Source organism: Piliocolobus tephrosceles, chromosome 17 (genome assembly GCF_002776525.5).
Source record: "Piliocolobus tephrosceles isolate RC106 chromosome 17, ASM277652v3, whole genome shotgun sequence".
Classification (NCBI taxonomy): domain Eukaryota; kingdom Metazoa; phylum Chordata; class Mammalia; order Primates; family Cercopithecidae; genus Piliocolobus; species Piliocolobus tephrosceles.
In genome coordinates, this window is record NC_045450.1 from 18,501,767 (window position 1) to 18,515,651 (window position 13,885).

The 13,885-nt window shown below is 47.7% G+C and overlaps 1 protein-coding gene across 2 annotated transcripts in view; it reads left to right on the plus strand.

Annotated features, from left to right (window-relative positions):
* Positions 1–13,885, plus strand: part of VPS35L (VPS35 endosomal protein sorting factor like) — a 148,886-nt gene that overhangs the window by 117,119 nt on the left and 17,882 nt on the right. The window contains exons 28-29 of one of the 2 annotated variants that reach the window (XM_023225070.2): positions 1,949–2,074; positions 12,439–12,604. In XM_023225070.2, the coding sequence (XP_023080838.2) occupies positions 1,949–2,074; positions 12,439–12,604 (292 nt within the window). The remainder of the gene's footprint in view (positions 1–1,948; positions 2,075–12,438; positions 12,605–13,885) is intronic. The other variant, XM_023225069.3, reaches the window with a different exon arrangement.

A 13,885-nucleotide genomic window follows, 5' to 3' on the forward strand; every position in this document is an offset into this window, starting at 1 on the left:
GGAGTTTCACTATTGTTGCCCAGGCTGGAATGCCATGGCGTGATTTTGGCTCACTTCAACCTCCACTCCCGGGTTCAAGTGATTCTCCTGCCTCAGCCTCCCGAGTAGCTGGGATTACAGGCACCTGCCACCACACCTGGCTAAGTTTTGTATTTTTAGTAGAGACAGGGTTTCACCATGTTATCCAGGCTGGTCTTGAACTCCTGACCTCAGGTCATCCGCCTGCCTTGGCCTCCCAGAGTGCTGGGATTACAGGTGTGAGCCACCGTGCCTGGCCTTTTTGTGTGTTTGTTTAGGAGTCTTGCTCTGTCACCCAGGCTGGAGTGCAGTGGTGCAGTTATAGCTCACTGCAGCCTTGAACTCCTAGGCTCAAGCGATTCTCCCACCTTAGCCTTCTGAGCAGCTGGGACTACCAGCTCATCTTCCCATTATGTCGTCATATGACAGAAAGCAAAAGCAAGGACAAGCTCTCTGGCCTTTTGAGCAAATGGTCCTCTGGGACCTAATTACCTCCCAAGGGCCGCACCTCCAAATACTATCACATTGGGATTAGGGTCTCGGTGTATGAATTTGCAGGGGGATGCAAACATTTAGTCCACTGTGCTCTCTATACTGCAAAGGCAGAGGTGTCGCTCAGTGGGGAGGGGCACAGGCCTTGGAACCAAGATGCCCGGCATGGAATCCTGGCCCGTCCTTCTTCCAGCTCTACGTTCTTGGGCAATAATATAACATCCCTGTGCTGCAGTTTCCTTGTCTATAAAATGAGGATAAGAACTGTCCCTTCTCTGGGTTGCCGTGAATATTAAGTTAGTGAGTACTCACAAGGTCAGAACAGTGCCTCTGCGCATAGTAAACTTTCTAGAAAGCACTGAGAAGGTGGCGACAAAGTTATTTTGATGGCAAATAACAGAAGCTAAAGATAGCAGAAATTAAGAGGGGCACTGTTGGAAGGATGCTGGGTTTTTCGTGGAATGGAAGAGATGCCAGGCTTGAGTTGGAAAGAATGAGGCCACTCTCGGGACCCAGCAGGAGGAATGCCTGGACCCTCCCTAGCAAGGGTCCTTGTAACTTGCAGGCCACCTACTCCCTGGGGGTCTAGCAGAGTGACATGAATTTGGATGAGGGAAATGACAGCTTTATTTTAACAAACGTCTGAGTGAAATTCACCTTTCACCCGATGAATTACAGGCAAAAAGCTACAGTAGTAGTAGCAGCAGTAGCTGGGAGTTTGTCACCAAAAGAAATCAACAAATATGTTCACATCACATTTCAGATGTGAAAGATATTTCAGAAGATTCTTTGTGTTCTTCTTCCTTTAAAAGCACAGCAGTTATTAAGCTGATTGCTAGAGCTGTTAATGCATTCACAAAGAAGCAATAGATTACAGTATCACAAATGCATGGAAAAAATATTTTGCCAGCTGTATTTTAGTGTAATTGGTTTTCTTTGTAGTCTTACATGTTTTATTTGCTGCATTAAAAATAATATTCCAAGGGCCGGGCACTGTGGCTCATGCCTATATCCCAGCACTTTGGGAGGCTGAGGCAGGTAGATCACCTGAGGTCAGGAGTTTGAGACCAGCCTGGCCAACATGGCAAAACCCCGTATCTACTAAAAATACAAAAATTAGCCGGGCGTGATGGTGGGCACCTGCAATCCCAGCTACTTGGGAGGCTGAGGCAGGAGAATCACTTGAACCCAGGAGGCGGAGGTTGCAGTGAGCCAAGATTACACAGTAGGTTGAAATAGGATCACAAATCAGCATTTTAAAAATAATCTATTTGTTTTATTTTGAGACAGTCTTGCTGTATGCCTAGGCTGAGCTCCTGGGCTAAAGTGATCCTCCTGCCTCAGCCTCCCATGTAGCTGGGCCAACAGGCATGCGCCACCACGCCTGGCTAATTTTTTTAAATGTTTTACAGAGGTGCATTCTCACTACATTTCCCAGGCTCGTCTTGAACTCCTGACCTCAAGCAATCTTCCTCCCTCAGCCTCCCCAGTACCTGGGATTACAGGTGGGATCAACCATGTTTGGCAGATGGGCATTTTTAAAAGCCCCCTCAGTGATTCAGGGGTAAGTGGTCCTAGGACCATACTTTGAGAAACATCACCCTGAACTTGAGCCATAAAAGTGCCTGAGCTCCAGTGGATCCAGGTTCCTTTTTGGGGTGATGATATGTTCTAAAATTGACCGTACTGATGATCGCACAACTCTGTGACTATCCTAACAGTCACTGAATTGTACATTTCAGCAGGTGTACTGTTTGGTATGTGAATTATATCTCAGTAAAGCTGAGAAAGCAGAAAGTGACTCAGCTCCTGACTCTCCCTGTTCAGATTCCAAGTTCTCAGAGAGAGGGGAGTGAGCTCGGGAGGCCAGGCTCAAGGACTGCGGACACGGCTTCAGGAGAGGGGCCTCTTGGTGTCCTGCAGGGAGGATAGGCGGCACCCCAAGATGGGGCAGCGTGCAGCGGCATCTTCTAGAGCTCCTTCACTTGACACTTGATGTCACTGTTTTCAGATCTCCGTACTAGTACTTTGTAAGTTTCTCTCTTTGGGTAAACTAGTCATTTATCAACTGAGAAGGCAAAAGAGTAAAATCAGGGTTTTGAATTCAGCAGTTGGTAAAAGTCATTGTTCACTGATGAATCAGGACGCACTCAGCATCTGCAGGTTAAGAATCACTAGAGGCTTTTTGAAAAGCCTTCTCAGATTCAGAAGCTTCTGTTAAGTCCCCACCCGAAGACTTCATAGCGCTGAGACCTTGGGAAAGTTTTGTAACTCCTCAGAGCTTCAGTTGTTACCTTTCTAAGGTGTCATCGCAGTGCCCACCTCAAGTGACTCCTGTGAGGGTTAAATGAAATGATGGCTGGGAAAGTGCTTTGTAAACCTGGATCTCCGTCCCTGGGATTACAGGTTGATATCTGGAGGGCAGATCCAGCCAGTAGACATGTAGACAGTTGCTGGCCATGTCCTGATGGAGAACATTTGGAATGAGTTTCCTACATTTAAAAATGGGTAGATCACAGAAAATCCCAGATTTGCATCTCCCCTTGAAAAATCAGGTCCTATCACGTGGGGCCCACATGCTGCGACCTGGCCAGTTGGCCACAGCTGGGTACCAGCTGCCCTATGCAGGTGGCGTGTGCCTTTCTCTCCAGTTTTCCTGGGCACCTCTGGACCCCTCAACCCCATTTCTGTTGTCCACTTGGCCCCTTAGGCATTTGTGGAAAGCGCTCCTGTTCTCAGCAGATTTGAGTTATTATTCCTTGTAGCATTACATGTGGTTTTGCTGGGGTTTAGTAATGATATGAGACAAAGAATAGCTGCAGTTCACGACACCTCACTAGGTGCCCCATGCCTTGCTAACGCCACTCATTAATACTCACTCCTGGGAGTCCTCCCAGCAAGCTCCCCAAGGTAGGAATCACTGCACCTTTTTCACTAAGGAAACCTGGGCTGGAGGACCCTTGCAATGTGCCTGAGGTCACAAAGCTTGTGAGTAGCAGAGCTGGGATTCAGAACCAGGGCTGTGCTACTCCAGAGCCTGTCCTGCATGACCTAAGCTGGAAACGTTTGCAGTGTGCCTTATTCGCTCAAGTTCATTGGGCACTAGCAACCCTATATCCCTCCTTGTGGGACGCAGCATTAGTAACTACTCCCAGATGCTACAGGATGCTTAGCCTGAATAGCCAGGGCTGAGAGCCGAATAAACTCCCAGGTGATGCGATGTGCCACACCTGAGCCATACCCACTATATGAGTAGATCTGGCATGAATAAGACTCCCACATCTCACTTCTTCCCACATCTCACTTCTACCTGCTTCAATTTTTTTTCCTTTTTTTTTTTTTTTTGGAGAATCTTACTCTGTCACCCAGGCTGCAATGCAGTGTGCGATCTCCACTCACTGCAACCTCTGCCTCCTGGGTTAAAGCAATTCTCCTGCCTCAGCCTCCCAAGTAGCTGAGACTACAGGCGCCCTCCACCACACCTGGCTAATTTTTTTGTCTTTTAGTAAAGACGGGGTTTCATCATGTTGGCCAGGCTGGTCTCGAACTCCTGAGCTCAAGTGATCTGCCTGCCTTGGCCTCCCAAAGTACTGGGATTTGTGCTGGGATTACAGACGTGAGCTTCTGCATGCAGCCTACTCGGTTCAAATTATTTGTTACCTTTCAGGTCACAGCTTTTATTTTAGTTTTATTATATTGGGGTGAGAACACTTAAAGTGAGATCTACCCGCTTAACCAGTTTTTATGTGTACAGTAATTACTGTTGACTTAGGAACTGCTGTATAGCAGATCTCTAGAGCTTATTCATAATTGAAACTGCCCATTGGTTAGTAATTCTTCATTTCCCTACCCCTGCCCCCTGCAAACACCACTCCACTCTCTGATTCTATGAATCTGACTATTTTAGATACTTTCTTTATATGTGGACTCATGCAGTATTTGTCTTCCTGCAACTGGCTTACTTCACATAGCTTAATGCTTTCGAGGGTCATCCATGTTGTTGCACGTGGCAGAATTTCCTTCTTTTTTAAGGCTAAATAATATTCCATTTGCATATATATCATGTTTTCTTTTCTTTTCTTTTTTTTTTTTTGAGACAGGATCTCACTCTGTTTTCTAGGCTGGAGTGCAGTGGCATGATCACACTCACGGCATCAACTTTGACCTCCTGGGCTCAAGTATTGTCCCAGCTCAGCCTCTTTGAATAGTTGGGACCACATAGGCGAGCCACCGTGCCCATCTAATTTTTGATTTTTTGTGATGACAAGGTCTCACTGTTTTTCCCAGGCTGGTCTTGAACTCCAAGGCTCAAGTGATCCTCCAGCCTTGACTTCCCAAAGTGCTGGTGTTACAGGTGTGAGTCACTGCACCCAGTCTTTTTTTTTTTTTTTTTTTTAAGAGTCTTGCTCTGTTGCCCAGTCTGGAGCACAGTGGTACAATCATAGCTCATTGCAGCGTGAGCCACCACACCCAGCTACCTCATTTTTTCATTGGCAGTTTTTCTGTCAATGGACATACAGATTGTTTCCACATCTGAGCTCTTGTGAATAATGCTGCAGTGAGCATGGGAGTGTAGCTACCTCCTCAAGATCCTAATTTCAATTTGTTTGGATATGTACCCAGAAGTGGCAATGCTGGGTCATGTGGTAGCTCTATTTTTTATTTTTTTAGGACCCTCCGTACTGTTTTTCTTTTTCTTTTCTTTGTTTTTTTGAGATGGATCACCCAGGCTGGAGTGCAGTGTTGCAATCTCAGCGCACTGTAACCTCTGCCTCTCCGGTTCAAGCGATTCTCCTGCCTCAGCCTCCCGAGTAGCTGGGATTACAGGCGCACGTCACCACACCCAACTAATTTTTGTTTTTTTAGTAGAGACAAGGTTTCACCATGTTGGCCAGGCTGGTCTCGAACTCCTGACCTCAGGTGATCAGCCCACCTCTGCCTCCCGAAGTGCTGGGATTACAGGCATGAGCCACTGCACCCGGCCCCATACTGTTTTTCATAGTGACTGCACTATTTTGCTCTCCTACCCACAGTATGCAAGGTTTTCTTAAAGGATGGGTTTGAAAGTTTGATTCATTTTATTTGTTTAGACAAGATAGGAACCACCAGGCACAGCTGCTCACACCTGTAATCCCAGCACTTTAGGAGGCCAAGGCGGGTGGATCACCTGAGGTCACGAGTTTGAGACCAGCCTGGCAAACGTGGCAAAACCCCATTTCTACTAAAAATACAAAAATCAGCTGCACGTGGTATCATGCACCCGTAATCCCAACTACTCAGGAGGCTGAGGCAGGAGAATCATTTGAACCCAGGAGATGTAGGTTGCAGTGAGCCAAGATCATGCCATTGCACTCCAGCCTGGGTGACAAGAGCGAAACTCCGACTCAAAAAACACACACACAAAAAGAAAAGATAGAAACCATTTGAAACCAGATAAAGTCCCTGGTCCGATTTATTGATGCTTACAAATGTGGGAGTAAACAGTCCCCAGGGTGGCCCTGTCTCCCCTGCAGACAGAGAACTTTTTGGAGCATGTCGAAGTATTCTGCTTTATCATCAGTAGTTGTCAGCCTAGTCAGGGACTAGTTTGTGGAATAATCTTCCCTATATAATCAGCCTGGTGCATTTCATGTAACAATGTGGTAAGACAAAGTCGACTTGACTGAACAAGTTCAGCGTCACAGTTTTGAGGCCTACTTTTGATTCAGTTGCAATTTGCAGGAAATGGAAATGTTACTACCATCAGTTTTGTAGCACTAGCGATCTCTGATCCAGCAGGGAGATGTCTTTTCTCCTTCTTATCCGGGAGAAAAGGTTCAGCCATAAACACAGCAAGATGTCCAGGTCTATGTTTCATCATTCAGTCTATTCCACAAACATCTGTCGATCCAGGAATTAAGGAGTGAGCAAGAGAAGCATACCCCACTCAGGAGGACAGAATTCATGTTAAACAAATAAGTACACATTTAACTACAATTGCTCAAAGCGCCATAAAGAACTACATAAGCCAAGTATAGTTGGCACTGGTCCACCAAGAGGCTGATGACTACTGATTAGTGCTGGAAAACTGATGGTATTAGTAATAACACTTCCAGCTTCTCAGGAGGCTAAGGTGGAAGGATTGCTTGAGGCCAGGAGTTCAAGACCAGCCTGGGCAACATAGCAAGACCTTATTTCAAAAGAAAAAGTTGTTTTTTCTTTTTTTTTTGAGATGGAGTCATGTTCTGTCACCTAGGCTAGAATGCAGTGGTGTGATCTCGGTTCACTGCAACCTCTGCCTCCCGGGTTCAAGCAATTCTCTTGCCTCCACCTCTCAAGTAGCTGGGATTAGAGGCATCTGCCACCATGCCTGGCTAATTTTTTTTTTTTTTTTTTTTTGTATTTTTAGTACAGATGGGGTTTCACCATCTTGGCCAGGCTGGTCTCAAACTCCAGACCTCGTGATCCACCCGCCTCAGCTTCCCAGAGTGCTGGAATTACAGGCGTGAGCCACTGCATCCAGCAAGAAAAAGTTTTTTAATGAACCATAGAGACCTCTCAGAGCTCCAGACTTAGGGGAGGGGGTCAGATAACCAGGAGAGATCCCTAAGGAAGTGCCATTTGAGCTGTGATCCGAAGGGTGACTCGGAATTAGTCAGCTAGGTACAGGTGGGGAGAGGAGAGGGCATTCTGGGCCAAGGGCACAGCATGGCTGAGAACAGAGGTGGGAGGTGAGAAGCAGCACTGTGCCCCAGAGGGACTGGAAGAGAGCCAGAGTGACTGGCACATCGGGAGGGCACAGGGGACGCCCGAGGAGCTGGTGAGACAGACAGGACTGAGAGAAACAGCAAGCCGGTGCCTGAGAGCCTCCCGCCAAGTGGTGATCTGTCTCCCCTCCTCCTCCCCTGCCCTCCCACCATCTCTGTTTTCCCCAGTTCGTGTTCTGGTTCCTTTTCTGAAGGGCTTTATGATTACTTAACCAGCCTCATAACCACGGACCAGCCAACATTTCACAAATATTCACTCAAAACAAGCCTGTTATTATCACCCTCGTTTCGTAAAAGTGGAAACGGGGGTGCAGAGAGATGAAGGGCCAGCAGCTGGTAAGTAACGAGCCAGGGTCCAAGGCCAGGATGTCTGCCCAGCCGCCATGCTCACCTCTCATCTTGGTTCTCCTAGAAAGAGTTAGTTACTTCTAGGGTATTATTAGATTGGTGCAAAAGTAATTGTGGGTTTTGCCATAGAAAGTAATTACTTCTACACAACCTAATACTTTTTCTCCCAAGGGGTTTAGTAGAAGGATTCCTGCAGACCAGAAACCCAGAGGGATATTGCTGATGTGGTAGGTGCTGGGCCAGCAGGGAGAGACGTCTGAGCCCCTGCCAGGTGCTGCCTGGGAGCCACTTTGTCAGCATTGGTTTGTTCCACTTGGGAGGCAGCCCTGCCAGGGACACCTGGGGACACCTTTTCCCACTGGAAGCGTCATCTGAATCCAGAACCGTTTTCTTCATCTTAAAAAAAAAAAAAATCTATGTCTGCCTTACTTCAGCTGTTGGCACTGAACCATCAGTACAATTTTTTTTTTTTGAGAGGAGTCTCGCTCTGACACCCAGGCTGGAGTGCAGTGGCACAATTTCGGCTCTCTGCAACCTCTGCCTTCCAGGTTCAAGCGATTCTCCTGCCTCAACCTCCTGAGTAGCTGGGATTACAGGCGCGTGCCACCATGCCCAGCTAATTTTTGTATTTTTAGTATGGATGGGGTTTCACCATGTTGGCCAGGCTGGTCTCAAACTCCTGACCTCAAGCAATCCACCCGCCTCGGCCTCCCAAGGTGCTGAGATTACACACTTGAGCCACTGTGCCCAGCCCATCAGTACAATTTATATAAAAAAAAAAAGTTACAACCACTGAAGCATGGATGTCACATGGGAAACTTTTTCCTTGTACAGAAGGTTGGAAATAGTCTCCCACCTCTTCAGTTGTGAGCAAAAGCTCATGGAAATGGTTCACTACAAACCTTTATATCTCCACTGGTCCTTGTACCACCTTATTTATTTATTTATTTATTTATTTATTTATTTATTTATTTTTGAGACAGAGTCTCGCTCTGTGGCCCAGGCTGGAGTGCAGTGGCCGGATCTCAGCTCACTGCAAGCTCCGCCTCCCGGGTTTACGCCATTCTCCTGCCTCAGCCTCCCGAGTAGCTGGGACTACAGGTGCCCGCCACCTCGCCCGGCTAATTTTTTTTTTTTGTATTTTTTAGTAGAGACGGGGTTTCACTGGGTTAACCAGGATGGTCTCGATCTCCTGACCTCGTGATCCGCCCGTCTCGGCCTCCCAAAGTGCTGGGATTACAGGCTTGAGCCACTGCGCCCGGCCTGTACCACCTTTTTGACAGTGTGTAGCATGGTCTACCACAAGACTTGTGCATTTGTGTTAAAATGAAGTTGCTAGAACATTCAGATTGTTGTCTATTCCCAAGGCAGATCCTTAAATAAAATATATTTTTGGACAGCCACATAGCAGAACCAAATAGCCTAGTTAAAAACAGCTGTTAGCGAAAGAAGGCAGAGGGAAGTTCCCAGCTGAAACCAGCTCTGAGTGGAAGGCAGATCATGGCATGGGCAATTTTGGTATGTGTAGTTTGTGGATGTCAGACTTTTGAGCATCTTGTATTCTCATTCTTGCCAGTATCATAAGAGCAATTCTTTTTTTCTTTTTGTAAGACTGTCTCACTCCATCACCCAGGCTGGAGTGCAGTGGTGCCATCACAGCTCTCTGTAGCTAAGACCACAGGTGCACACCACCACATGTGGCAAAATTTTTTTTTTTTTTTCGTAGAAACAATATTTGTTATGTTATTGCCCAGGTTAAGAGGTTAAGAACAATGTTATTTCTTTTTTTTTTTTTTTTGGAGACAGAGTCTTGCTCTGTCACCCAGGCTGGAGTGCAGTAGTACAATCTCTGCTCACTCATCCCCCACTCCTGGGTTCAAGCAATTCTCCTGCCTCAGCCTCCTGAGTAGCTGGGATTACAGGCGCACACAACCACACCTGGCTACTTTTTGTATTTTTAGTAGAGACGGGGTTTTGCCATATTGGCCAGGCTGGTCTCAAACTCCTGACCTCAAGTGATCCGCCCATTTCAGCCTCCTGAAGTGCTAGGATTAACAGGCATGAGCCACCGCTATCTAGCCCAGGCTAAGAGCAATTCTCACAGATATTAACAGCTTGTACAAAACATCCCACACCCCTCCACAATTGTCCTCACCCACTTGAAAGTATGACTGCAATATGTACACACATTCACGTTGGATATAATGGCAATGCTGTTCTCATACTCCATACTTGTATTCTAAGTAGCTGACTACACGTATGCCTCCCCTCAGTTCACAAGTTCTATAAATTCAGAGACGCTTGGTTTATCTGCAGAGAGGCAGTGCGAATATGGTACCAGTAGTTAGAAATGTCCACTCTGGAGCCAAATTGCTGGGGCTTGAACCTTGGGTCCCCCATATACCAACTGTGTGACCTTGGGCCACTTAGCCTCTCAGTGGCTCATTTCCCATCTATGAAATGGGGCTTCATCATAGTATCACCCCGGAACATAGAAAAGCTATGGTAGCTGCTATAAATGTTAACTGTTGTTGTTTTCGTAGCCACTGCAGTGCCTGACACATAGAAGGTACCCAAAAACTGCAGTCCATTCAACAGTATTCACCCAATGCATGTCAGTGTCCAGCAGGAGCCAGAGACAGGGCTGGACTGAATGTCATCAGGGACACCGTCCACAGTGAGTTCCTGGAGGCGCCATTAACAGAATACAGTGTGCAACCAGCAGACCTGGCGGTGTATTTGCAAATGCAATAGATGACGTGCCTGTTCTCCTGGAGGTTATAGGCTAGCATGAAACAGAGAGAACCAGGAAAACCACGAGATACTGTTGGGCAGGTCACTGAAGGAATACATAAGGTCATTTCAGATAGTGAGAAGTGCTCTGTGAAAAAACAAGACAGAGGCTGGGCGCGGTGACTCACACCTTTAATCCCAGCACTTCAGGAGGCCGAGGCAGGTGGATTGCTTGAGCCCAGGAGCTTGAGATCAGCCTGGGCAACATGGCAAGACCTCATCTCTACAAAAAATACAGAAATTCATACAGAAATTTGCCAGGCGTGGTGGTATGTACCTGTAGTCCCAGCTCCTCAGGAGGCTGAGGTGGGAGGAAGATCGCTTGAGCTCAGAAAGTGAAGGCTGCAGTGAGCTGTGATCATGGCACTGTACTGCAGCCGGGGTGACAGAGTGAGACCCCATCTCAGAACCACCCCCACCTCCTAAAAAAAGGATGATTTGTGATGAAGAGAGAGTAAGACGGCTGCAGATGGAACGTCAGGAAAGGCCTCATTAAGGAGCTAATGTGTAAGATGAGAACTGCAGGCTACCAGGGAGCCAGTCTGGCCAAGCCCTGGGGCACCGACTCTAGGCAGAGAGAACGTGCCTGGCTGGAGGCCAGAACCTGGACGTCTGTGCCGGCCCCTGGTGCCACTCTGTGCCCTTTGTCCTACTCTGTGTGGGGGAGACTGGCTTCTGGGGACTGCCTCACCTATCCTTCCTCTGGCTCCCAATTTGTTCAGCCAGTAGGAGGCAGCAGCATGATGCAGGGCAGGAGGAAAGCGAGGCTGGCGTTTTTCTCCCCCATGCTCATTGGGCCATGTTTTGGCAATGGCTTTGTTCCTGCACCCAAGACCACATCTTGGGCTAGATGGCCTCCTGCCGGTCATGCTGTTCCCCCTGCTGCTGCGGGTTCCAATCTTGCTGTTCTCCCTACCTTAACGTGGCTGGGGTAAGGGAAGGGGACCTGCATGGGGCAGGCCAGCGAGGCCGTGGAGGCGGCTGGCTGTGTCTGGAGAGCTGTCAACGGGGCTTTCCCAGACTCACATACACCTTTTTTGGAATGGAATTGAAGCTGCTTACTTTTTTACGCCCCAAAACTTTTTTTTTTTTTTTTAGACGGAGTCTTGCTCTGTCGCCCGGGCTAGAGTGCAGTGGCCGATCTCAGCTCACTGCAAGCTCCGCCTCCCGGGTTTACGCCATTCTCCTGCCTCAGCCTCTGGAGTAGCTGGGACTACAGGCGCCCGCCACCTCGCCCGGCTAGTTTTTTTTTTTTGTATTTTTAGTAGAGACGGGGTTTCACCGTGTTAGCCAGGATGGTCTCGATCTCCTGACCTCGTGATCCGCCCGTCTTGGCCTCCCAAAGTGCTGGGATTACAGGCTTGAGCCACCGCGCCGGGCAACGCCCCAAAACTTTTTATAGATTCAGTTTAGCATCTGAGAAACACCGTTTGCTATAAACTCTGTGACTGTCTCTCAGGTTTTGCCTTTCCCAGGACAGCGTCCTCTATTTGGCTGTTACTGCTGCTGAGCACCCCAAAGAGCGAGGCTCTATTTAAAAGTCACCGCCTCGAGTGGTGACAGGGATCATCCGGGGGCTCACCCAGCGTAGGTGGCTTCTGCCGTTCCATCTGCTACGATACCCGCAATCTTGCTTTTGTGGTTAGAACAGGGCTTCCTTTTTTTTTTTTTTTTTTTTTTTTATTTTTTTATTTTTTAATTTTTTTTTACTGCCACCACCCACAGAAAAACAAGAGTGTAATTTTGGAAACAGGTCATTAAGCTGACAGGTAACTTTGCCTTCTCCTTCTTGGGATCCAGAAAGGGACCCTCAAAGCTCTTTTGCCCAGACAGGAGCGTTGTGATTCGTGGGAATCACATTTTGTCGTTTTCCTCCGTATTGTTTAACCAGGCTTGTGAGTGGGTCTTGCCTTTGTTCAGTAACTGACAACATGAATTTCTCCACAGCTGCTGAGGGAGGATCTGGGTTTCTGTGTGATTTTCTTTTTCCCTCCCTGCTTCATCTTTGGGATTGTTGATCCTTTTTTTGGTTCTCTACTAGGATCATCCTGAACATGGGGTCCTGTTTCTTGTTCGAGAGCTTCTCAACGTGATCCAGGACTACACCTGGGAGGACAACAGCGATGAGAAAATCCGCATCTACACCTGCGTCCTGCATCTCCTCTCCGCCATGAGCCAGGAGACGTACCTTTACCACATAGACAAAGGTAGCAGAGCCGCCCCCACCAAACCGTGCTCCACGCGGATTTCATGAAAGGCAGACAGAATGCTTTCATTTTCTCTTTATGTTTTCTCCCTTGTACTTTAGCTCCCATGAACCTCTAGTCCAGGGTCTCACTGGATTTACCTGATCTAAGACTTACCTCGGGCAACTCTTAAGAGTACAGATTCTTGGGCCAGGTGCAGTGGCCCACGCCTGTAATGCCAGCACTTTGGGAGGCCAAGGCGGGCGGATCACCTGAGGTCAAGAGTTCGAGACCAGCCTGACCAGAAGAGCCACAACCCGTTTCTACCAAAAATACAAAAATTAGCCAGGCATCATGGTGCACCCCTGTAATCCCAGCTACTCAGGAAACTGAGGCAGGAGAATCGCTTGAACCTGGGAGGCAGAGGTTACAGTGAGCCAAGATCGTACCACTGCACTCCAGCCTGGGCAACAAGAGTGAAAACACCAACTCAAAAAAGAAAAAAAAAAGGAGTACAGATTCTTCAGCCCCATCCTGCCCTTGATTGATTGATTGATTGACTGAGACAAGGTGTCACTCTGTCACCCAGGCTGGAGTACAGTGATGTGATCTCAGCCCACTGCAGCCTTGATAGTCCAGGCTGAAGCAGTCCTCCCACCTCAGCTTCCCAAGTAGCTGGGATTACAGGCATGTGCCACTGCAGCCGAATAATTTTTTAAAATTTTTTGTGAAGACAGGGTTTCACCATGTTGCTCACGCTGGTCTCATACTCCTGGGCTCAAGCGATCTACCCGTCTCAGCCTCCCAAAGTGTTGGGATTGTAACCATGAGCCACCACACCTGGCCTTTCCTTCTTAGTTTGCATCTTTAACAAGCACCTGAGATCATGTTGAACATCAGACCTGTTTGGAGAAACACTCTTTAAAAAATAATAGTAATTTCAACTTGTATTTTAGATTTAGGAGGTATACGTGCAGGTTTGTGACAGGGGTATATTGTGCAATGCTGAGGTTTGGGGTGCGAAGGAGATAGTACCCAATGGGTAGTTTTTCAGCCCTTGTCGCCTTCCCTTCCTCCTCCCTCTAATAGTCCCCAGTGTCTGTTCTTCCCATCTTTATGCCCATGGGACCCAGTGCTTAGGGCCCACTTACAAGTGAGAACATGGCAGTAGTTTTCTGTTTCTGCACTAGTTCACTTAGGATAATGGCCTCCAGTTGCACCCATGTTGCCACAAAGGCCATGATTTCATTTCTTTTTCAGGGCTGTGTAGTATTCCATTGTGTGTATGTACCACATTTCCTT